Here is a 25,136-nt window from a genome sequence, read left to right as displayed (position 1 = left end):
TTCTCAAATCTTTATTAATTAGGCCCTTTTGTTATATAACACATTGATGTAAAGTACTTGTAAAGAGTAATCATGACCCCTCACAAGCATTTTTTCTCCAGAGTCTTTCCTCATAGTTTAAATTCTCTGTCTGTTTTACCAGTTTAATTCACATGTCTGCACATTCTTCATCTTATTAATATCCTTTTTAAGTACTGGAGCCCAAAACTGCACTGCATACTTAAGGCAAGGCCTTACTTGGCCTTACTATGTTTTCATCCCCTTTAGATTAATGCCTAAAATTCAATATTGTACTTTATTTGCTTTAGTAGTTACTGCTTAGAGTTATCCACAAAAAATCCCCAAATTGCTCTTCGGTAAGTATATCCACAATATGCTACAGTATTATTTAGTGTATAACTTACATTTATGTTATTTCTTTGAAAGTGCATAACCCTGTATTTATCAACATGTTTGAAACTCATTGGACAGTTTGCTGCTCAGTTATACAATTGTAAAGTGGCAACAGTCCCCATGGAACTTATAATTTTGCACAATTTATCTCCATCAACAAAACTAAAAACAGTTCTTGCAATGCCCTTCTCAAGGTCATTACTAAGCAAATTAAAAAGCATCAAGGACAGTCCCCTGGGCTGGTCACGCATGCAATTAGAAAATGTTCTATTTACCACCACTCTTTATATATTATATTCTTCAGCCAGTTCTCCATCCAAGTACAAATATTGTGTTCCAGGCTGATATTCCTTAATTTAATATTATCTTCAATAATTTCAATAAAACTAATCAAACTAAGTCCATATTAAATTATAGAACACTGTATAATATACCAAAATATAATTTGGCATAGCCAGTGCTCCATTTATATGCAGCAAATAGGGGTACTAGCTACCCAAAGCAGAGACTGTTCTTTCTAGAGCAGAATAACCTGCAACAGGAAAAGTTATTCATTCAACATCATTTAAAATGAATAATTGTGATTGTATTCCCTTTTGGAGACTGTATAATCTCCTTGCAGATTTTTCTAGGAAATTGCTTGCTCTGTAAGAATTGTCAGTAACACATTTCCTCAAAGGAATTTCCTTAAAGAATATTCTCAGATTCTGACAGTAGAACTGTGATTCACACAGAGGAGAGGCCCTCAGAAATCTAATTTTACACATTAACAAGGGCACTTATTGGTTTGTTTAGTTCAAGAATAATTTTAACACTGTGAATTAATATTCTTAGTCTAATCAAACAAGATGTTTACTTAGATTTATCAACTTTTTTGTTACCAACTATTCCTCAGGAACATTTGCGGCTCTAATGCAATTTTCCAATATTTTTCCTGGCTTGATTTTTAACGTTACTGTAGCATGTGTTTTAAATATCCATCACAGTTAAATTGTTTAAAAACATTTAAATGTATTTTACTGATACCTTAATCCGTATATTTCCTCTTAGATATGAGTTTTAGCTTTTAGCTTATCCCAAAAGAAACTTGAAAGTCTCTAGTCTAGAAGAAGAGGAATAAAATTCTAAAAGTTAGGCAGTGAGGTTGGACATTAACAATTCCAATATCAAAAAACTCAGATACACTTAACTTGATCAAACATTCTATTCAAATCCAAACTGTCTATTCAAGTCTAAACTGCCTAGGTTAGGTTAGGTTTGATGCTCAACTCTTTTGTTGTATGGTCCAGTGCATATGCCCAGACCCTTCGCTTGAATATAACAATCCCAAAGTTTAAAAATATAGGCTGCTCAACATTCTTTTTCGATAGTCCAGGTGCTGTGCCCAAACTGGTAACATAGCAGTAGCAAAAATCCTACAAAAGATCAGGGCTGTGGAGTCGTTACATAAATCCTTCGACTCCTCAGTATGTTACAAGGCTCCAACTTTTCCATATTGATTGAAAGTTTTGAGTACACAACATGCAAGTTATTTCATCACTGCCAACACTCAGAAATACAGTATAAACCGCATCCTTTGGTGATTCTAAACCAAGTGAAAGCTAATCTACATAAACCAAAAATTATTGCAAAATCTGAAACAACTTATATATTAATTGAACCTGTCATATAGCTGTAGAATAGCTGTTAAATACAATCCACATTAAAGTATTGTTCTTAGAAACAGAAATGCTTCTGCCATATCCACCTTCATAGAAACTATTAAATCTGATTTAATTATTTTCAATGCTTGTATTAAAAGTTATTAGGAGTCTGTATTTTTTTGTTTTGGTGACTCTGATGCTAAATACCCAAAATTGCTTCTGAATTGACTTCACGACTCCGAAAGATGGCTGGATGAAGCTATGTATGACATACAATATCCAAAAGTTTTGTCCAAACTGATGCAGGACCAAAATTTACATATTTAAACTGAGGTTTAACTGATTCATCCGATTCCAAATTCTGCAAAATTGCTCCTTTTTGAGCACATCTCAAACCAAATCCCTCAATCTGTGCATCTCTATTTAAAAGCAATAATCCTCTCATCCCTAGAATATAGACAAGGCAGGTGTTCAGAGGGAATCTGAGCTTTAATTACTTATTAATAGAGCTACTGCCTTTTTTGGTCTTCCTAGGATAGGTCCCTGGTCTTTTTAACCTTCTTCTAAATGATCGCATCAATATTTACTGAATTAAGTGCTTAAACATATAACCCTATTCTTTTGGGGTTGAGCCTTTTAAGTTTGTTTTTTGGTATGTCCTGATACCCATTGTTGGAAATTTGCTAATGCTGGCAACTTTATTCAGTATTTAATATGATGAAGACTCTTGTGTTAAATTAAATGAATTTTGTTGTGTAAGACAGTAATGGTGTAAACCATTTTCTAAAACCTGTTCTTGACAGTGACTGGGTAAATTAGAGGTCAAGGACCTAAAACACAAGAACGTTTTTCTTTTTTTATAACAATAAAAAGATTTACCCTGCTTGAATGGTTAAAGCAAAGGTGCTGCTAGCACAGTTTTCCATGTATTGAGGATGAATGTGAAATACATTTGATCTCGAGGAGGCCATACAAAACTGAAGTAGTGGGGCCTAAGATATGATTTTGGTAAGACTTAGAAAGTGAGCACATCTTTTGTTGCAGAATCAGTATTTTCCTTTGTAGAGTCAAAGGATATTTTCAATTATCAGCCTGTGGAAGGTGGTAAAGGCACAGGTAAGTTTGGTCATTACCGTCTCAGAATGAGGGAACATGTGAGGTCTTTGTGGTGCAGGTTGGTAAAACTTTGATGGTCGTTATGGGTAGCTGGTCGTCTTCACAGATGTCTGCCATTCCATTGCCGAGCCCTTACTAGTGACATGAGCGTGGGAAGTAGAGCTTCCCCTCTCAATGAAGGTTCTGTTGACAGATGTGATCAGCACAGAATGAGCAGCCTTCTACTTTATTACTTTTCAGAGTACTAAATCTGAAAGCAACGGACCTGGACGTCCAAAAGAGATAAAATTACAGACAGCATTTGAGTGGCAGCTGTACATCAATTCTCGTGGGGCTTTGACAGGCAATGGATAACGTTATTAGACGCTTCTTGCCATAATTGCTGACATTTATCCAGTGTTTCACAGTATTTGCTAATGTATTAATGCAGTCAATCTCTGACAGGCTTCACATGGCTCCTTAGCCCTAGCTTCTGTGGGATCCGCCGATGCGTGGATGCAGGGACGCGCTTTCTCTGCTGGTTGCCGTAGTGACAGAGCCCAAAGATAAGCCATGACAGAGCCCTTTTGTGATTGCTTTTCAGGTGACATTCAGCGGCAGCTAGTGTAGAGTGTCCTTTTATAGTTCCTGTAATTCAAAAAATTATAACCACTTTTGCACAATTAACCCATTGCTTTTCGAAATAGTGGGGTGTTCACAAATATTTGGGCCGTGTGCCGGTGCTGAATGAAATGTATTTGGTAATAAAAGATGACAACAGATTGAATGTTTGTCTGTTATGCTCATTGCTCACATTATTTTATTAAGATAAGCATTTGTTGTTAAATGTAAACCTTGGCTTCAGGTTATATTTGTCCACAATACAAAACTTCAGGCTCTTCCCATTGTATGTAAAAATGTATTTAGTAAGATTCATACTTTCTGAGAATGTATTCAATTGGTTTTGTACTTTTTAATTCAAAATGAGCAGGTTTCAATCATAAAAGATGCATTTTTGTTATACTGATTTATATTTTGCATTTTGGTCCATTTTTTGGACTATGCATATTGAAGGAGGAGTGCTTTAATAAAAATTGTGTTTTGACTTTACTTCCTCTACCTTTTGATCTGTTTGCTTTTTTATTTGTAGTTTTCTCCACCTTCAGTTCTAGGGTTCGTTGCTGATATGCTCATACAGCACACACATATCACATTCCAGGATGGTGTGCAAGGCTAGACAAGACTTTTTTTAGGCGCAAATATACACTTGGGAAACCAAGTGAAAGTTGCTGAGAGGGTTGCATGGGGAAAATGAGTCACTTTGTAGAGATAAGGTGAAAGGAATATGCACTGCTGGAACGTGGGACTGGTAATATCATGATCCTCATATCACAATATGGAGATAAAATGCAGCTGGGCAGGTTTGGGGAGACAAATGTGGGGAAGTGGGACTGAGAAACCATTACGGGTTTTAAGTTTGCCTCACAGTGGTTTAATGTCTAGCTGGCAAGAGTCAAGAGTGAGTTTATTGTCATTTCATCCATATACATTTGTACAGTACACAGTGAAATGAAACAATGTTCCTCTAGGACCATGGTGCTACACACAACAGGCCGGACAACAGACAAAAAGTCCAAGTGCAAAAATATGCAACTCCTGCAAGACAGGACAGCATAGTGCAGGGACAGAACAAGACAGTCCACACTCAGCAGATGTAATATGTTAAGTAAATAATGCTAAAGTCAGACATGATGGGTGTATCATTGTGACATGATAGTAGCAAGAACATGACAAAGTGCAGATGTGCTCATAAAGAACAACTTAATCCAATGGCTATTCATCCATACAATGGTGTACAGTGGCTGTGCAACGCCGTGTCACATAGTAAGGTCAGATGGAGTGTGTGTGTGTGAGAGATCTGTCTGGTCCCTGAGTATTCAGGAGCCTTATGGCTTGGGGGAAGAAACTGTTACACAGTCTGGTAGTGAGGGCCCTAATGCTTCCTTTTTCCAGATGGCAGGTGTGTGAACAGTGAGTGTGAAGGGTGTGTTGGATCAGCCACAATGCTGGTGGCTTTACGGATGCAGCGAGTGTTATAAATGTCCGTGATGGAAGGAAGAGAGACACTTATGATCTTCTCTGCTGTCTTCACTATCCTCTGTAGGGTCTTGCGCTCCATGACAGTGCAGTTCCCAGCCCAGACAGTGATACAGGATGCTCTCGATAGTCCCTCTGTAGAAAGTTTTGAGTATGGATGGTGGGAGATAGGATTTCCTCAGCTTGCGCAGGAAGTAGAGACGGTGTTGAGCTTTCTTGGCTAAGTAGCTGGTGTTGTGGGACCAGGTGAGGTACTCCGCCAGGTGAACACCAAGGAATTTGGTGCTTTTGACGATCTTCACATTAGGGCCTTCGATAGTCTTCCTAAAGTCAAGGAAGCATTACTGCTTTGCAGCACTGGGGCCCTGTTTTTATAGCCTGGACACTAGCTTTAAAGGAAAACTTTATAGGAGAGAGAAGGGTGAAAGATATGCACTCACTGGCCTTTTCCAGTTCTATTCATCAAGCTTTCAACATACAGGTCGTCTCCCATTAAATCCTGATTTAAAAAAAAAACAACATTTTTTTCTGTAATAATTAAACAGTACCGTGTACTCGATCCCAACTGATACTTACCACCAAAATGGGTTAATTTTATATATTTATATAAAATATGTATATATATCTATATAAATCTCTATCTATCTATCTATCTATATATACAGTTCGTTTGGACACACACCTTGAGCCAAAAGTGTAAACCTGGGTGCTAGTTGAAAAAAATCGATCAATAGTCATGCACTGTAACAGCACTCCAAGGAATTTCAGACAAAGAAAGATTATGCAAAGGAAGGTTTATTTGATCCAACGTTTCAGCGCCATATTGGAGCTTTCATGAGGGAAAGAAACAGAGCATAGTGTCCAGGGGGATGTTACTATGACCAGGAGGTACAGTGGGCGGACCGGCTTGTATTGTGCGCTAAGGCACGCCCCCATTTCTATGCACAAAGCACCTAGCAACGCTGCTGCGTCAAGCTTATGAGGTGCTCAAAAGAAAAGCTGCGCAGCCTGTCTGCGAATACTGCCTACAGGCATAAGCTGCGTAGTAGCTGTCCCCAATCTAAGCGCCGAAAGGGCAGACCCAAATTCGCCATGTAGTGCGCCACCTTGCCACCTCACCAACATGTCAGGACCAGATAGGACAAAAAGGTTTGCTCGCGGTTAAGTGCAGTTCAAGGGAACAAGTGGGCAGTCAAAAGTGTGGCTACGCCTGCTATCCATTATGCAAACGGAGTCATTTTTCATAGGAAAAGCAGGGTTAAAAACAAATTGTAGTATGGATATAGACACTACAAAGGATCCAGTAAAGGTACATATATATTATTATAGAGACAGTGGGCATAATGCAATGGGAAGGAGTGTCCTATATTGGGGGCGACCATAGTGGGTTGCCCAAGCATTTCAAATAAAGCACCCTAGAGGCAAGGTCTCATTCAGTCAATTGCCATGCATTTAAATGTAGGTAGTGTATGTCCTTTCGTAAGGAAATGCTTAGCCACTGGTTGTAGTGCTTTGCCTTCTTTCAGGGCTTTACTGATAGCTGATCTGTGATTGCCGATCCTTTCTTTGAGTGTGGTGCAGGTTTTGCCGACATAATACAATCCACACGGACAGGTGATGATATAGACAATGTAAATTGAGGTACAACCGAGTCTGTAGCGTATTTTATATCTCTTGCCTGTGTAGGGGTGTGGAAAGTCTGGACCGGATAAAAGGCATCTACAGGTTACACAATCAGGGCATTTGTAGCAACCTAATTTAGTTTGCTTGGAAAGCCAATCAGTATCTGTGTTTAAAGTGTTTAAAGTTAGTCCTGACAAGCAAATCCCTCAGATTTTTACCCCTCTTAAATCCCATAATCGGTTTCTTGGAGGTATAGAGGCTCAAAGTTTCATCCATATTGAGCATAGGCCAGTGTTTCGCAACACTGGCTATTAACTGTCGGGAACCTGTGGAGAAAGTGGTTGTGAAGATCAAATGGTTGTCCGAGTGATCTTTGGTTGGAGACGATTCCTAGAGTTCATTTTGTGAATGTTTAAGTGCCCTGTTTAGTTGTACAAATAATAATTCCTGTGGGTACCCCCTCTCTAGGAATCTGGCAAACATCTCCCGTAGTTGTATCTCTGCAGTCGTTCTGACATTGTTGTTACATATCACTCTGAGGCATTGTGAGTAAGGTATCCCACGAGTAGTGGCTGGAGGGTGATTGCTGGCCGCATGTAGAATATAATTTCTGTCAGTTGTCTTCCAGAACAGTCTGGTTCCCAATGTGGAATAGTCCAGAAATATGTTTAAATCCAGGAAATCAATGTCACTTCTGCTGTGATTGAGGGTAAGCTTGATCGGGCTACCTAGAGCATTAAGATGTTGGTGAAAGTGTAGGAGTGATTCCTCTGTGTCAGTCCATATGAGAAAGAGGTTGTCTATGTAGCGAAAGTAGGCTAATATAGACTTGCCAAGATGAGGGAGAATGTTAGTTGTCTCATAATCCAGCATGTAGATGTTGTCATAGGACGGTGCCAGGGCACTGCCAATCGCTGTTCCCGAAACCTGTAGATAAAAAGGTTTGTCAAACCTAAAGAAGTTCCTAGATAAAGTCAGTTCAAGTAACCGAGTTAACAATTCAACTGGTACATCTTTTGGAGGTGCTGTTAGGAGAGCTCTTCTGCAGGCTTCAATCCCCTGGTCATGTGGGATGACCGTGTATAGGCTATTGACGTCCATAGTTACCAAAATGCTGTTTAGTGGGATAGAGGATAAACCCTTCATTCTTTTAATCACATGACTTGAATCCTGAGTGTATGAGGGCATGGCTCGTACCAGGGGCTGAAGGTAGTGGTCGACATAAGTGGAGATTGATTGGTATAGTGAGCCAACTACGGAGATGATGGGTCTCCTTGGAGGTGCTGATACAGACTTGTATATGATGAGTGTGCGTGGATAGTTAGTTGTCAGGAAATCAAAAGTACTTGCATCAAGCCATCCGGCATTCTTAGCCAGCACTAATAGGCTATCCAACTCCTTCTTAAACTTATTGGTTGGATCCCTGGAAGGGGTCTGTATGTCTCATCGTCTGCCAGTTGTTCCAGAATCTCTTTCCTATAGTAAGCATACTCTAGTAGGACTATGGCACCCCCCTTATCTGCCGGTCTGTTGACAAGGTCCATATCCTTTTTGAGTGTAGAGATAGCATGTCTCTCGTCTGGTGTGAGGTTCTGTCGTGAAATAAGACTTTGGGGCATGTTGTTAATCTCCCTGTTGAGAATATTGCCATGGATGCTGGAGGGTTGGGAGGGTCAAAAGTGCTTTTGGTCCGGAATTTAGGGATACTTCTCTCAGGTGAGTTCTTGTAGTATTCTTTGAGTTTGAGTTTCCTATGAAACTTGTGGAAATCCACCAACATATCAAAGGGATCGGGGAGGCAGTAGGTACGAAAGAGAGGCCCTTGGACAACAGAGAGAATTCACCCGGGGAGAGTAAATGTTTGCTCAGATTGAATATTATATTCTCCTGCCCCTCGGTGGTTTCCCTTTTACGTTTGTGCCTCCCAAGTCTTGTGTGCCGTCTCTTCCTTCTTTTTCTTTCACCCTTTTGGATCTCGTTTCGACCCCTAAAAAGGTTTGTCGGGAGCAGTGTCTGAATCTGTAGATTGATCTGAACTATCAATTGTGCAGAGTGTTCGCGGGATATGTTTTCTCCTTCTTGAGGGTGCCCTGTAGTTGTCGGATTTGATGCCCATCAACCACCCATATACCCTCTTGTTCTTGTAGTCATCAGAGACTTTCTTTAATTTATTTTGTATGAAGGATGTTAAATCTTGTTTGTATTTATCCACCAGCTTCTGGAGCTTGTCTAGCCAATCATTGGTTGTGTCAGAGCGAAGATTGTCCAAATATTGTTGTTCCAATAGAGAAATATCTCCTCGAGTTGCAGCCAGTTCCTTGCCCACTTGTTCCACCACAAGTAATATCAAATCAAAGGAACATCTATTGAGTATCCCACACCATTTGGCGCAGAAGTCCAGATTATTTTGGCCTAAACTGGGGCTATTGTTAATTCTAAAGCCCATTGGGACCAGACGTTGTCTGTGATAAAGAGATAAATAGACGCCATGCAGTAGGAGGTCCTGTACCTTAAGTTTAATATTCAATAAGTAATGATATATGTCAATGTTAGATTTACTCACTGCTATGTCCTGCGGGGTTTCGGAGAAAAGAATCCGATCAGCATCTTGAATAGTGAAGGAAAAATCCAAGTTTGTGTCGATGTCCAGTGGTAATTGTGATGAACCGTCTGCCATGCTTTAGTGGATGAGTGACCAGTTGCAGACTGCCAAGGGAATTCGTGTGGAGTACTGGGAACGTGTCCAAGGTGCTTGGCCCCATTGTGTCTCAAAACTTGTACTGGAACCAATCTGATTCCCGGGATGTAGCCTTTACAGCCTCTAGCGAAAAAATCATAGGTCCATATTCAAAAGGAGACAAGGAAGCCATGTCCCATGTGCGATATAGATAGGGTGCGAGCCAGGGAGCAACCCTACCAGGGTTAATCCGTATAGACAGTTTGGTTGGATCCCTGGAAGTCATGCACTGTAACAGCACTCCAAGGAATTTCAGACAAAAAAGATTATTCAAAGGAAGGTTTATTTGATCCGACGTTTCAGCTCCATATTGGAGCGTTCATCAGGGAAAGAAACAGAGCATAGTGTCCAGGGGGATGTTTAAAACGCCGTTTTGGCACCAACCAGCGTTGCTAGGCAACCAAAACAACAAAGGTATAAGCGGAGCACGTATACAAGTTACTAATTTCCTAGTGTTGACCTACTCCTGATTCGCACAGTTCCAACCATCCCAAATGAACACAACCGCATATACTATATGCCTGTAAGCGGTATTCGCAGACAGGCTGCGCCGCTTTTCTGTCCAGCACCTCCTAAGCTTGACGCAGCAGTGTTGCTAGGTGCTTTGCGCATAGAAATGGGTGCCTTAGTGCACAATACAAGCCGCCCACCCACTGTACCTCCTGATCATAGTAACCACCCACCACTACAGCACCATGGACGGGGCGTAGTACACACCCACTTAATCGCACTGTTTCGCTCACAAACTACAGTAATGTGGAATATGCGGTTGTGTTCATACAAATCAGGCCAAGTTGTAATACTTCGCTGTATATTCATCTCACTTTGGCTTTAAAACACTGTATGTCCTTTCACAAAAGAATTTAGACTGTATAAACAAATTTGTTCATATAATCAGGAAGCTTAATATCCTTAAAACCTTATTAAGTCTGAATAGGGTTATTCACCTTGCCAAAAATGCTTCTTAAAGTGTCTGCAGGCATTTTGCCTCCTTGCTAAGCTATGAGTTTCTGTCAAGTTAATTGTTTCTGTCATAACCTTCTGAATTCTGACACCTTAAAATGAGGAATTAGAAGTGCAAGTTTTAATGTTTAATCTATTTTTATCAGGATTCTGAAGTTCTGCAGGGTGCAAGTTACCAAGACCTTTATCATATTTTATTTCTACTTGCAGTTATTGCAGGTTATTACTTGGATTCAACGCAAGTTACCAACATATAACATTTTTCATTACAGAAGGTGACTTCTCTATACATAATAATTGTTATACAAATTGTTGCTTCTATATAGCGAATATAGAACAGTATTAAGACTCTTTCATACCTGTAATTGGTTTGGGTTGATTTGCTTAGGCCAATAAATTTTGGGTCTTTATTATCTGTGTTTATCTACAGCAGATTCCACTAAAATTTGAAAGTGGTTTTCTTTGTTCCCACTACCTGACAAACTAAATGTATTTCCTAGCAAATTATATTAATTTGTGCTAGAATAAATAAAAGTAAAATGTTATACCCTACCTCAGTGCTGCAGAATGGGTGATTGAGAGCAGCTATTCTGTCAAGCTAGTTTTCCTATGACTGCATTGCAGCAGTTTTCACTTGACCTGTAATTTAGTAGTGTAGTAGTAGTGTAGCTGCACGCTGCGTCTGCATCCAACAGTTGTGTCGCGTCAATTTTTTTCCTGATTAATTAAGAAAAAATCTGACCAAACTAGGATCCACAATTTACCCTTATTTAATGTTTGTCTCTAGACATTCAGGGGTTATTTACTAAAATCTGATTTTTTTTTAATAAAAAAAATCTGATCAAACTAAAATCCATGATTTACCCTTATTTAATGTTTGTCATTAGACATTCATGGGGTTATTTACTAAAATTCAGATTTTTCTGGTTAATTAAAAAAAATCGGACAAAATTAGAATCCACGTTATACCTTTATTTATCATTAAACAAACCACGGAGTCTGACTGACAAAAAAACCTAACTTTTTAAGATTGTCGCACGAAAACTGTGACTTTTTTGGATTGTCCTGCGAAAAAATTTGATTTTTTTCTGATTTATTGCCCAAAAGTCAGAAGTTTCTGCAAAATCGGCAGAGAAGCCCCAAATGTTCAGATTATTGTACAAAACACAGTGCAGACAATAATTAAAATTATAAATAGGACTATTGCCATTGACTTCTACAGGACCTCGACGGGTTGAAGTATTTTCAGACTCTGACTTCTTGCAGCTTCGGGGGGTAAAATAAATCTAGAAAAATTCCAGTTTTTTTTCCACTGTATTTATAGTAATAACATTTTTTTTTTACTAGTTTTGACCATTCGAACTTTAATAAATAACCCCCTCAGTGTTGCAAAGTATCTTGTGTTCATATTGTGCCACAAAATATTTAACCATTGTTACTGCTTGGTAAAATCAGGCATTTTCTTTTTAATAACTTCTTTTCTGAATTCTTTCTCTTTGCATATGAAAAGGCTGAAGAATGGGGGTGAGATAAAGCAAGTTTGTATGTTATAAAGGGAAAATGGATTAAAAGCAATAGAGAACCTGGACAGGGACATACCTATATTTAGTAGTGTTTCTGCAAAACGACTATGAAGATTTCATATATCCAGGTCAGGGTATATCAAGCATAAGTAATTCTAAAACAACTGGACTTGCTGAGTAACCATTGAATACGTTTCACTACTCATCCAAGCAGCTTCTTCAGTTCAGCAGTTTCTTCTTCAAGTTAAACTGAAGAAACTGCTCAGATGAGTAGTGAAAGTCTTCAAAGATTACTCGGCAAGTCCAATTGTTTTAAAATTACTCATACTAGTTTCTGCAAAATGTTGTTCTAGAACCCATGCCCAACTCGTACCTGCATCTTCTCGCTCTGAATATTTGGCTAAACTTCCACCCGAACCCACTCAATCGGCTGCAGCTCCTTGCTGGTTTTGGGTCAAAACCCCACACATCACTAGTAAGCACCAAATAGGATAAAAGGCAAATTATAGCACATAGGCACAGTTTGGTTCCTTTGCTTGGGTTCCTGAGTTTTCTGGGCCAACTGCTAGGAAACGAGCGGCATTCCTTTAGTACCACTCCAGATAACTTTGTGTAGAAAGCTGACTAGCCTGTGTTAACAGGTTTATGTTTCATTTCTGACCTTGTAATTAGAATAAAATAATAAACTTAAATCTGTGATAAGCAATTGCCACTGTTATCAACACATCACAGAGCTAATTTGATATGATGTGCCCAAACTGGTCTGTAATATGAAGAGGTGAACAGGTGTGAGAGGTGGGGCTTTATGAACTGTCTGAACCCCCGAAGCGGGAGCAAAATAGCAAAGTGAAATGAACCTTAAGTAAAGCTGTCAGCAGTAATTATATCAGATGTTCCAAATAATGCCTACTTTATAACCACCGCCCCATGCCTTTCATCAGCTTACTGTGTGGAAAATACCATTATTTCTGGAAGATTGTTATGTACAACAGCCGGGCATTAAATAAACTCAGAAATTTAAAGACTAGTTGTCTCTGAATGAGGAGAAGCAATATTGGATTTGCTTCCATCTATAACATTGCCCTGACTAAACTAAAGAACGCATTATATTTTATATTTATAGTTGTATGAAAGGAGCTCTGAATATGTGTTATGCTTACAGCCTATTCAAGAGATTGAAACATACTGCACATTGGGAATAATCCAATGTATATTGAAGCAAAAACAAATGTCACATTTATATTGGCATACGTATCCATTGATTGGGCTTCTTAAAACTCACTCATAGATATACACTTTTTTGTTTTGTTTCCTAGTGTGTGTGTGTGTGTGTGTGTGTGTATGTATGTAAAATATATATATATATATGTGTGTATGTGTGTATATATATATATATATATATATATATATATATATATATATATATCTATATATATAATATTTTCTAGTCTAGAGACAAACCAGGCCATACAAATTTTATAAATGCATCTATACCAAACATCATAGTAAGTATAAGCTACAATTCCCAGTAACTGTGTCTCGGTGCATAGAAAACTAGGAGACTTAAAACAAGAAGCGGTATATATGTGATCATGTTTGCTCAATGTTCTTTAATTGTTCTTTCTTGTGTTCTGCGCTAAAAGCTTTTGCCCTTACATTTTTTAGTTATGGAAAATGTTTCTTAAATATACAACATTCTGTTACCATAGTTTACATGTTTTCATCAGTATAGGCTGCCACCTCCTTATTGTGAAATTATTCTTGTTTTCTTATTTAAACTACTTATAGCTTCCTTCCATAGCTAATTAACAACATTGGGTGTCAGTGTTATAAGTGACTTCTTTTCCTTATTAATAATTACAGGCAGTGAGAACCCTTTTCGGAAGATAATCTATTTTTCTCCATGCAAAGAGCATTGGCTAGAATTTACGAACCGATTAAACAGACAATTATGTGCTGTGATCTCATTTTTATTCTGCTGCAAAAGCTATTGCACAAACCACTTCATTATAGTTTTAGTTATAGTATTTTGGGTGACAAAGCTAATTTGTTTCTGTACTGCAACCTGCTCTGGAAAATCTTTCATCAGATTTGTTCTTAAAGGAGAACTAAACCCTAAAACAAATTTAGCTAAAACTGTCATATTTTATCTACTGAACTTATTGTACAAGCCTAAAGTTTCAGCTTCACAATAGCAGAAATGATCCAGGACTTCAAACTTGTCACAGGGGGTCACCGTCTTGGAAAGTGTCTGCGACACTCACATGCTCAGTGGGCTCTGAGCAGCTGTCGAGAAGCTAAGCTTAGGGGTCATTGCAAATTAGAAAGTAGAAAATGAGTTTGGTGTTTAATATAAGCTGATGCTACAGGGATCAAATTCTGGTGCTAGTTGCACTGGTTTCTGTGCTGCCATGTAGTAATTATCTGTATTAATTACTAATCAGCCTTATATTGTGACATATACAGTATATTCTATGTGTACTGTATATCTTGAGGCTGTCCCTAAGCTCAGTAAGTGCCAGCAGCACAGAGAATGTGCAGTGAATCAGCAGAAAAGAAGATGGGGAGCTACTGGGGCATCTTTGGGGACACAGATCTTTACTGCTAAAGGGCTGTGGTTGCCTTGGGCTGGTACAGAAGCCCAAAACATGTATGCATGTCTGAAAATTCTACAATCTGCAGTTAATCTCATCTTCTCATCCTGATGAGAGAGGGTCACCTTATTTTCATAAGACATTTAAATGCAGTTAATATCACAGATTTCTAATTAGGAAATGTACTCTGACAAAGAGACTGTCACCAACTGGAGGTGAGCCTTACCACTGGGCGAGTTGAAACATGTCCCATCCCAACTTGTAACTAGCACAGATAATCTGTTTATTTGAACCTGTTAATGGATCACATACTGTTATTTATCTGGCCGCAAATGTTTGATTTAGACCAGTTCACAGTATATTCAATATATTGTTAAATCTTTACTATACAAATATACTGTATACACAATTTTAAAAGTGGATAACCTGTAAATTATATCTTTTTTTGTGAGTACTGGCGAATGTTGTCAGTTATAAATGTTGTTTGTGTCACACATTGGAACTTGTATATGATTAGAAATAATTCACCCCTTTGCCTTTATGTGGTCAAGGAACTACTCTAGTTACTACTTATACATATTTCAGTCGGGGTACATTATTCTTATATTACCTTCCCAAAGGAAATGTAGGACCTACAGTGAAATATCAATTTTGTATCCCCTGATTTTATGTTTTTCCCTTATTTTACATCTTTATTTTTTTGTAGTCCCACCTCTGTATTATACATAATGCATTTCTCTGATTATACATTTTCACATATAGTACACAATATTTTTCTGGTCCTCTGTATTTTATTTAAAAATGCACATGCAGGGGCAGATTTATCAAGGGTCAAATTTTTAAGTTGAAATTACTTTGAAATTCGACCATTGAATTGAATTACTTCGACTTCGAATGTTGAAGTCAAAGGTTTTTTTCATCGAATTTGGGCATTTGAGGTCAAAGTAAAATGGCACAATTCGAAGGATTTCAGCGATCGATTGAACAAATTTTCAATCGAGACAGTACTTCAATTATCAAATGGTTGAATATTCAAAATTTTACATCAAATTCGAAGTCGTAGTATCCTATTCAATGGTGGAAGTATCCAAAAAATTACTTAGAATTTTCGAATTTTTTTACTTTGAAAATTCCCTCTAATTCACTTCGACCCTTGATAAATCTGCCCCGCAGTGTTAAAATCTCAAAATCTTCCTAAATCTGTGTAAAAAGATGGAAATTAGTAGGTGTTAAAAAAAAAACACCTGCAAGTTGCCATAATTTATTCAGATTTCTAGTAGCAGCAAAAAGGTAGGCTTCACTTCGAGTATATAATAAGCCTAATAAACCATTTTGTGTTTTTGTCATGAACATCATCAAAGCAGGCCCCAATAAGCAAACCTAGCAAGTGTAAATTTTGTGCAGAAGCTCTGTTTTATAATAACATGGTTGCAGGTAAAGTTTAATTCAGTTATAGTACAGTTTTCTGCAATTTGCTTGAAAGCAAGCATTTGACATAGGTTGCTGTTAGTTAATATAGCTACTCTTACTACATTACTTCTTCCACCTATATTGCATGTTTTTTTTTATTTTTTAGAACCAACTGGGATATAAAGGGGAGTTAAATGTTTCAACCTAAAAAGCATACATATTTTGCATTCTCACATGGGACAGGCCCCTAGTATAAACCAAAATAGTTTATGGACAGGGTTCCCAGCTTTAATTGCAGTCACGATAACAACAATATATTACTTTAGTTACAACTATGCTGTTGGTGCCTAGTGTATACAAAAGCATTCTCTATAGCTAGCTAACCATGGATTGCATCAAAGTCAATTTGTGACGATGTGATCAAATTTCAATTAATGTTCTAAGAGCCCAAGTCAATTTTTTTTTTTTTTTTTTTTTGTGGTGTTGTCATTTATAGTTTTCAGGTTTTACATGTTGCCAAGGGGCTCTAGCCTTAATAATGCATTTGATTCTTTCTCATTTGGTCAACAGATTATGTTGGCATCTTCAGGAATTGACTATACATGTCACCGCCTCACAGTGTCAAGAAGAACATCCCCAGTCCAAACCAGAGAACATTCAGAAGAGGTTGGTTAATTATAAATGTTGTATAGTACCCAAATCAAAATAAACTAGAACAAGATAGAAATGTCTCCATACTGTATGATTTTGCTGTGGCTTAAACTGACGTTAAAATATAATCTTTAAAAATGGTGAGAACATTCACAATTGGGGTTTAAAGAAAAGAAAACATTGGTACATTGATATGGATATTATGGGTCTATGTTTAATCGAAGTGGGAGAGTTTTGTCAAGGTTTTCTTTTTTTGTATTGCTTCTTTTATTAAAAAAACTGCTTAGGAAATTCTGTGAAAAATATCTGCTAAAAGGCTTCCCATTTGTAAATCTAAGCATATCATCTTTCTCCATTCTGTAGCAAAGCACGGATATCCATATGATCAGTGACAGTGATGGAGATGACTTTGAGGATGCAACTGAGTTTGGTGTGGATGATGGAGAGATTTTCAGCATGCCCGTATCTTCTGCACTCAGAAAGTCCCCAATGAGTATGTGCCATATTGCCTTTTTTTCACAGATAGCATGCTTTGTTACTAACCAGAAACACGGGTGATGAAAGATTAAAGCGGAGCTCACCCTTCCTTGTGGCGTCTCGGCCGCAGCTCTCGCGATACTCCGGCAACTCCAAGCCGGCATCTGCAGTACAAAATCTGTGTATCGCTATTCAGCGCTGGCCCGTCTACATCAAGACTCGCCACACTTCATCTTTGAAAAAGCGGCTTTATTCAAATTGCAAAGAGTGATAACAGGCAGTGGGTAAGTGGTGCGAACTAACGCGTTTCGTGCCCTCTCTATTGGCACTTCATCAGAGTTCAAAGTGTGTCACGTGATAACCCATTATATAGGGTGTTAAGTGTTAAACACCTGTGTGTATAAATTAATTAACATAACTCCCTTCAGTGTATCAAAACATCCCATTGGACACCAGTAAATCCTGAATTATAATACTAAATAAATTCCTCTCAGTAGATTGTCATACAAAGTATAGGGAATAAAAACAGTGGATGAAAACACCAATAAATGGAAAATAAGATATACAAACAAATATAAATATACATATAAATATATATAAAAATATAAAATATTCCTGTGACAATATATATTTAAATAGTGATATTTGTGAATAAACCTATTTAATACCAATACACTATAAGTCCAATACTTTCATTTGTTCGCGTCACATATGAATTAATTAATATGTTTAATATCGTTAAATCCCAATGTAAACTATATATCTACATGTGGGATCTCAGTTGATCCACATGAATATATATAATATTACAATATAAATATAGTGTAACCATTAAAACCACCAAGCTTTTAAATAGGTGTTAAAAAGTATATATATGCACGTAACAGCATTATTTTTTCATATAATAGTTCAATATTTACTTAAGTTAAATTAATATAGCTGTATCATGCATATATAACCACATACATTATTCATTTCTGACACACGTGAGATATATATAAATTCAAAATGTTACTTAACAACTGTATTTATTTATCTTATTGTATTTTATTATTTTATTATATATTATTTTATATGTAAGAAGGGACACAGGGGAATTGTAATTTCACCCTTATCCTCCATGGAGTTCAGAAATCTACAGCACTATCGCACGGGATTGTAATTGTTAGCACTCACATCAATGTTTTTGATTACATCCTCTTTCTATCCCTTTTATTCTATATAGGACTTAACATCACACTCTCTATTCAATCCTTCAGGTGATACTGTTTCTAATAAAAGTATGCACTTGATTTCCTTTTTGGACGACAGTTTATCAATATCTCCTTTTCTTTTCCCCAGACTGACAGTTTCAATTGCCTGGAATGAGACAAAGTATTCGTTAGCATTGTGTTCATTTACTACATGGGCAGCTATTGCTGAAGTTAAATCGTTCCTATTTATGCATGCTATGTGTTCTAGTATCCTGTCTTTTAATCTTCTAGTCGTTTTCCCCACGTATTGTTTTCCACAACGACACGTGGCCAAGTATATGACATTTCCAGTACGGCAATTGACATACGTGGTATTATTGTAAATTTTGTTTGTAACAGTACTACGTATATCCTTCGAAGGTTTAATAAACCTACAACATTTACAAACATTTGCTCCACACTTAAATGTACCCTTAACGGTAAGCCAATTTTTATTCATTTTCCTTTCAGGTAACATGCTTGGTGACAATTTGTCCCTTAAATTCGGTCCCCGCTTGTAAACAAACTGTGGTCTACCCATATCAAGTTTTGACAGTATCGGATCTGATCCCAAAATTTTCCAATGTTTATTAATTATGCGTTGTATGTCACTCGCTTCAGAACTAAATTGGATAATAAATTTAAATTTCTTCACCTTATCATTATTCTCTTGTTTCTTACACTTCTTTTTTTCTCCTAGTTTCGCAAGTAATTCCGATCTATCACTCAGGACTGCCTTTTCATATGCCATTTTTATTTCTTCAATAGTGTAGCCCCTCTGTATCAGTCTGTCCCACAGCTCCATCGCTCTCGATTGAAATGCATCCCATGTGGAGCAATTACGTCGCAATCTCAAAAACTGTCCTATCGGTAGGCTACGTAAAAGGGGTTCTGGATGGCTACTTTGTCTTAATAAAAGTGAATTTCGGCTTATCGATTTCCTGTACACATCAGTGTGCACTACCAGTTGGTCATGCACAAATCTTATGTCCAGGAAATCAACAGTCTTCCTGTCACTTGTGTATGTGAACACAATATTCTTGTCATTAGTATTACATTGTTTAACAAACTGATCCAACTGTAACTCACTGCCTTCCCATACCAGTATCAAATCGTCAATATAACGATAATACCTTTTTACATTAGGGAATAATGGGGTGCTATGTATATGGAACTTCTCTAGCCAGCCCATAAACAGATTTGCGTATGAGGGTGCAAACCGCGCCCCCATCGCTGTCCCGCATTTCTGTAGATAGTAGGTCCCACTAAACATAAAATAATTATGATTCAATAGGTACTCAACTGAATCCAGTATAAACTGATTTTGTTCCTGGCTGTATAACTGACTCTGTCTCAGCCAGTAGTGCAGCGCTTGCAAACCATCAGTGTGCCTAATCGAGGAATATAGCGCTGTGATATCCATTGTTACCCTTAAGTAATTGGGATCCCATTCATTATCACTTATCTTATTGATGGCATCGCCACTATCCCTGAGGTATGAAGGTAACTGAATGACAATCGGTTGTATTAATTTATCAATATATTCACTTAAACCCTCATTGAGGGACCCTATACCGGCCACTATGGGCCTGCCCTTAGGTTTTTCAGGGTCTTTGTGAACTTTGGGAAAAGTGTGAAAAATGGGTGTCCTTGGATGTTCCACCCATATATATTCAACCTCATTGTCATTCAGTATCCCCATACCTTTCCCATCTTGGATCAGGGTACGCAGTTTATTTTGAAAAATCTTGGTGGGATCTGTCTCCAATTTTATATAGTTACTACTATCATTCAGTTGTTGTAAAATATCCATTACATAATATTCCCGATCCAACACTACAATGGAACCCCCCTTGTCGGAATTCCTTACCACTATATCTTGATTATTAATGAGAGATTGTAGAGCTTGTTGTTCAGACTTGGTCAAATTATTTTGTTTTTGTCTAGCTGTTTTAGCTTCCAGGTTGGCCGAAAGTTGTCTCAAGTCTTTTACAACTAGGTCGTAAAATCTCTCAACAAAGAGGCCCCTATGTCCTACTGGGTTAAAGTGTGACTTTGTTTTTAAATTGGTATGGATCACTGCTTTGCTACTATCTACAGCATCTCGGGGCAATATTACTAATTGATCATCATCCGCCTGTAAGGTATCTATCGCCTCTAAAACATCCTGTGTGAGATAATTCTGTATATCTATATCCCCCAATATTTGGTTTTCACAGTTGTATTTAGGACTAAAAAATCTCTTAAGGGCTAGTAGTCTGGTAAACTTATTTACATCCACAATCGTATCAATTAATGAAAAATGTATTGAGGGGCAAAAAGTCAATCCTTTGTTCAATAACATCTTATCCCCCTCCGTTAACATGTGTCCAGATAAGTTAATTACCAGATCTTCAAAGTCCACATCATCACGTATTATCTCTTCTTCGCCACCATCTTGCTTTTCCCTTTCTTGGGTCCTGTTGTTCTTTTGATGTTTATTATTTCCTCCTCTCTTGCCCCTTTTCCGTTTTCTGTTCTTTTTCTCTTGATCAGATTGATAGATTCGTCGTCCTCCTCTTCTTGGCTCGCATCCAGATCGCTGCCCGATGTCACTAAAAAAGAGACACTAGGGGAAGAAACTTCAGACCCTGCACAGGATATATCAGCATTAATTCTGTTCCCTTGACCTCGATATCTCTCTGTTTTTAAAGTTGGTTTCATACGCTCCCATCTCCCCCGTTGTGGATTCAGTCTCATTCCCCAGGAGAATACTCTATTTTGGTCATAATCTGATTTATCCCTTAGAAATTTTCTCTGTTTCATTTCCATAATCTTGTTCTCCAGGGTATCAATATCTATTTTCATTTTCTTAATAAATTTTTCGAAATCTGAATTGCCCTTATAAACATTCATAATAGTTTCTATCCGAGTGATTTCTTGTACCAGTCTCTCCTGTTCCTGCTGGTATTTATCTATAAGTATTTTCATCAATTTCAAAGAGCAGTCAGTTAACACCCCATACCAATCATCCATTAGGCCCTTATCTTGTATTTCAAATGCTGGAAATTTTTTAATCCATAGGCCACGTGGTACTCTACACACTTTCAAATAATTTTGTAGTGTGGAAATTTCCCACCAAAGCTTCAATTCTTTTATCGATAGTTTTTGAAACTTCTTTAACATAGTATGCATATTTGTATCCGGCTGTTCAGTTTCAGCCGTTGCAGGGATATTACTCGTGACACCTTCAGCCACTTCAAAGACTGTGCGTGCTTTTTGTAATCTCCTGATGTTAGTTTGCTGTAGATTTCCAATCCCTTCATTCGTTGTTAAGTCCACTCCCACTGCCTCACTCAATAATGCACTAGTAGCCATAATAAGCCTTGCTGTGAGTTATATACACATATAAATAAATATGCTCACATGTCCGTACGTACACGCTTCAGAATGATCCTCCGTATGCTGCTATCATCCAAGGCACATCGGGGTCTCAAACGCTTCCCATATCACACCCACGGAGTTAGAAAATTGTATAAAACAGAAACACGGGTGATGAAAGATTAAAGCGGAGCTCACCCTTCCTTGTGGCGTCTCGGCCACAGCTCTCGCGATACTCCGGCAACTCCAAGCCGGCATCTGCAGTACAAAATCTGTGTATCGCTATTCAGCGCTGGCCCGTCTACATCAAGACTCGCCACACTTCATCTTTGAAAAAGCGGCTTTATTCAAATTGCAAAGAGTGATAACAGGCAGTGGGTAAGTGGTGCGAACTAACGCGTTTCGTGCCCTCTCTATTGGCACTTCATCAGAGTTCAAAGTGTGTCATGTGATAACCCATTATATAGGGTGTTAAGTGTTAAACACCTGTGTGTATAAATTAATTAACATAACTCCCTTCAGTGTATCAAAACATCCCATTGGACACCAGTAAATCCTGAATTATAATACTAAATAAATTCCTCTCAGTAGATTGTCATACAAAGTATAGGGAATAAAAACAGTGGATGAAAACACCAATAAATGGAAAATAAGATATACAAACAAATATAAATATACATATAAATATATATAAAATATAAAAATATAAAAATATTCCTGTGACAATATATATTTAAATAGTGATATTTGTGAATAAACCTATTTAATACCAATACACTATAAGTCCAATACACAGATTTTGTTACTAACCAGCCCGGTGTAGTACCTTCTGTACTGGGAAAAAGCACACCAAGGTAAAATTAAGTATCAAACACATCTAAGGAATTTTATTTTAATAAAATAATGAAATGAAACATGTATAGCTAAAATATTATTTTAGCAATTGTCATATTTCTTTTCTTTCTCTCTGTCAAGTGCCTGAAAATGCTGAAAATGAAGCCGATGCATTGCTGCAGTTTACAGCAGAGTTCTCCTCCAGGTAAAGCACACTAACATTGTGTGGATATTATTGCTTGGCATTGCCTGTACCTTAACCACAAAGCCTCCCTTAAGACGTCATCATTGATGCCAATTTAATTTCCAAGTTCTGTTTGTTTCTTGCATGTTTAGTAATAGGTACATTGGTGATAATTAATGTATTTTTGTTTTGTGCATAGGTTGTTGCTCCACCTAGGCAGATTATTTACACGTTATACCTCAAATCTCACTTAATTTGATGTAAATCAGCCTAAAAGACATATGTTAAATGAAATAATTTCAATTAGATACTTGAATTTTTAGCCTTGAGATATAAACCCAGTTTTGGTGCATATGCGGGTATCATTGTTTCCTAAATTTCACATATGTTAAAAGACTAAAGTCACACCTTTGTTATTTCTTATCTGTCAAACATCTCTTTACATGTTTTCAGATACGGTGACTGCCATCCTGTGTTTTTCATTGGGTCACTAGAAGCTTCATTCCAGGAGGCCTTTTATGGGAAAGCGAGAGATGTAAGTGCTAGTATTCTGTTGATAATCGCATCTGTTTGTTAATGACATTTTTTCATACCACAAATTAAAATGTTATTCATTTAATTTTATATAAATATTTTTTCAAGTTTTTATTTTTCAATTTTTCAGGAAGGGGGTACAAGGGGATTAAAACAACAAACAAAACATAACATTGTTCACAAGCAAAATTGAATTACAGGTATATATCTTCACAGTTTCTCAGTATGCAAGGGTACAATAACACACCCTACCTGTGCTGAATACATATTACTGTTATCACGTCTCTCAGTCCTGGGGACAGAGGATTTTGTGGAGGGGGAGGGGCTAATCCCTGCCCTGCCTTGCAAAAGGAAATGTATCCTTTCGAACTTTGCAGGGCATCCCGGCCACATATGTGAGCTTAAAGGAACAGTTCAGTGTAAAAATAAAAACTGGGTAAATACTGTAGATAGGCTGCAAAATAAAAATGTTTCTAATATAGTTAGTTAGCTAAAAATTTAATATATAAGAGCTGGAGGAACTGGATGTCTAACATAACCGACAGCGCCGAATTCGATGGGCGGGCGCCCCAAGGCCGTGTGCTCCGCGCGGTCCTAGCGCCCGCCCGCACTACCACACGCTGGCGCAAAAGCGCCGAAGCACTGGGGAGCACAGGCGGCTGAGCAGCATGCCGCCCCCAAAAATGTGCCGCCCTAGGCCCGGGCCTATGTGGCCTCGCCACAAATCCGGGCCTGATAACAGAACACAACTTCTTGATTTTCAGCTCTCTGACTCTGAGTTAGTCAGAAACTTGAAGGGGGACCACATGCAACATTTGTTCAATGAGTTTGCAATTGATCCTCAGCATGCAGGTCAGATTCAAAAGCAACAGTTATGACCCATGTGGCCCCCCCTCAGGTCACTGATTGGTTACTGCCTGGTAACTAGGGATGCACTGAATCCACTATTTGGGATTCGACCGAATCCTTGGTGAAAGATTTGGCCGAGTACCGAACCGAATCCGAATCCTAATTTGCATATGCAAATTAGCGTCAGGAAAGGAAAAAGTGGAAAAAAATCTTTTGTGACAAAAAGTCACCTGATTTCCCTACCAGTCCCTAATTTACATATGCAAATTAGGATTCGGATTTGGTTCGGCTAGGCACTAGGATTCGGCCGAATCCGAATCCTGCTGAAAAAGGCCGAATCCTGGATTCGGTGCATCCCTACTGGTAACCAATCAGTGGAAACCAAGTGAGCTGCAAAGCAGGAAGTAGTGTTCTGTTCTGTTCTGTTAGACATCCAGTCACTCCAGCCTTTATACATTACATATTTGCCTAACTAACTATATTAGAAACTTTTTTCTATTTTGCACAGTCTATTTACCCAGTTTTTATTTTTATACTGAACAATGAACTTCTTCTGACCAGTGTATCCGCTATTGTATAAAACTATAACAGTTTACAAAGACAAAAATCAGGCTCACTAAGTGGTAACGGGAAACATGAGAGGGGTGATATGCAATTAATTTTATTTCTCAAACCTAAATGTTATACTAACATTACAAAAAATTCAAAGTGATTGTAAAAAGTCATCATTTGTGTCCTTTTTTCAAAATTATGCATTTTGAAAAGGTGAACTGCTCCTTAAAGAAATCTCTCAATGATGTGGTATGACCCTTACTTTTGGTGGAAGTTGGTTTCTTTTGGTTTTTTTTTCTTTCTGTTAAAATTGATAACATACTTTTTCTAGATCCAGTAGTGAGTCAATAGTATAAACTGAAATGTCATTCTGGCACCCAAGATT

At 37.8% G+C, this 25,136-nt stretch overlaps 1 protein-coding gene across 1 annotated transcript in view; it reads left to right on the top strand.

Annotated features, from left to right (window-relative positions):
• The window catches only part of faf1.S (Fas (TNFRSF6) associated factor 1 S homeolog), a 140,004-nt gene that overhangs the window by 65,985 nt on the left and 48,883 nt on the right, over window positions 1-25,136 (top strand). Inside the window, 4 exon segments of the mRNA NM_001086748.1 lie at window positions 16,649-16,744; window positions 17,093-17,222; window positions 22,774-22,837; window positions 23,270-23,351. Coding sequence (NP_001080217.1) covers window positions 16,649-16,744; window positions 17,093-17,222; window positions 22,774-22,837; window positions 23,270-23,351 — 372 coding nt within the window.

Source organism: Xenopus laevis, chromosome 4S, assembly GCF_017654675.1.
Source record: "Xenopus laevis strain J_2021 chromosome 4S, Xenopus_laevis_v10.1, whole genome shotgun sequence".
Lineage (NCBI taxonomy): Eukaryota > Metazoa > Chordata > Amphibia > Anura > Pipidae > Xenopus > Xenopus laevis.
Note: the sequence above shows the minus strand (reverse complement) of the source record. Positions and strands in the feature narration are given on the sequence as shown.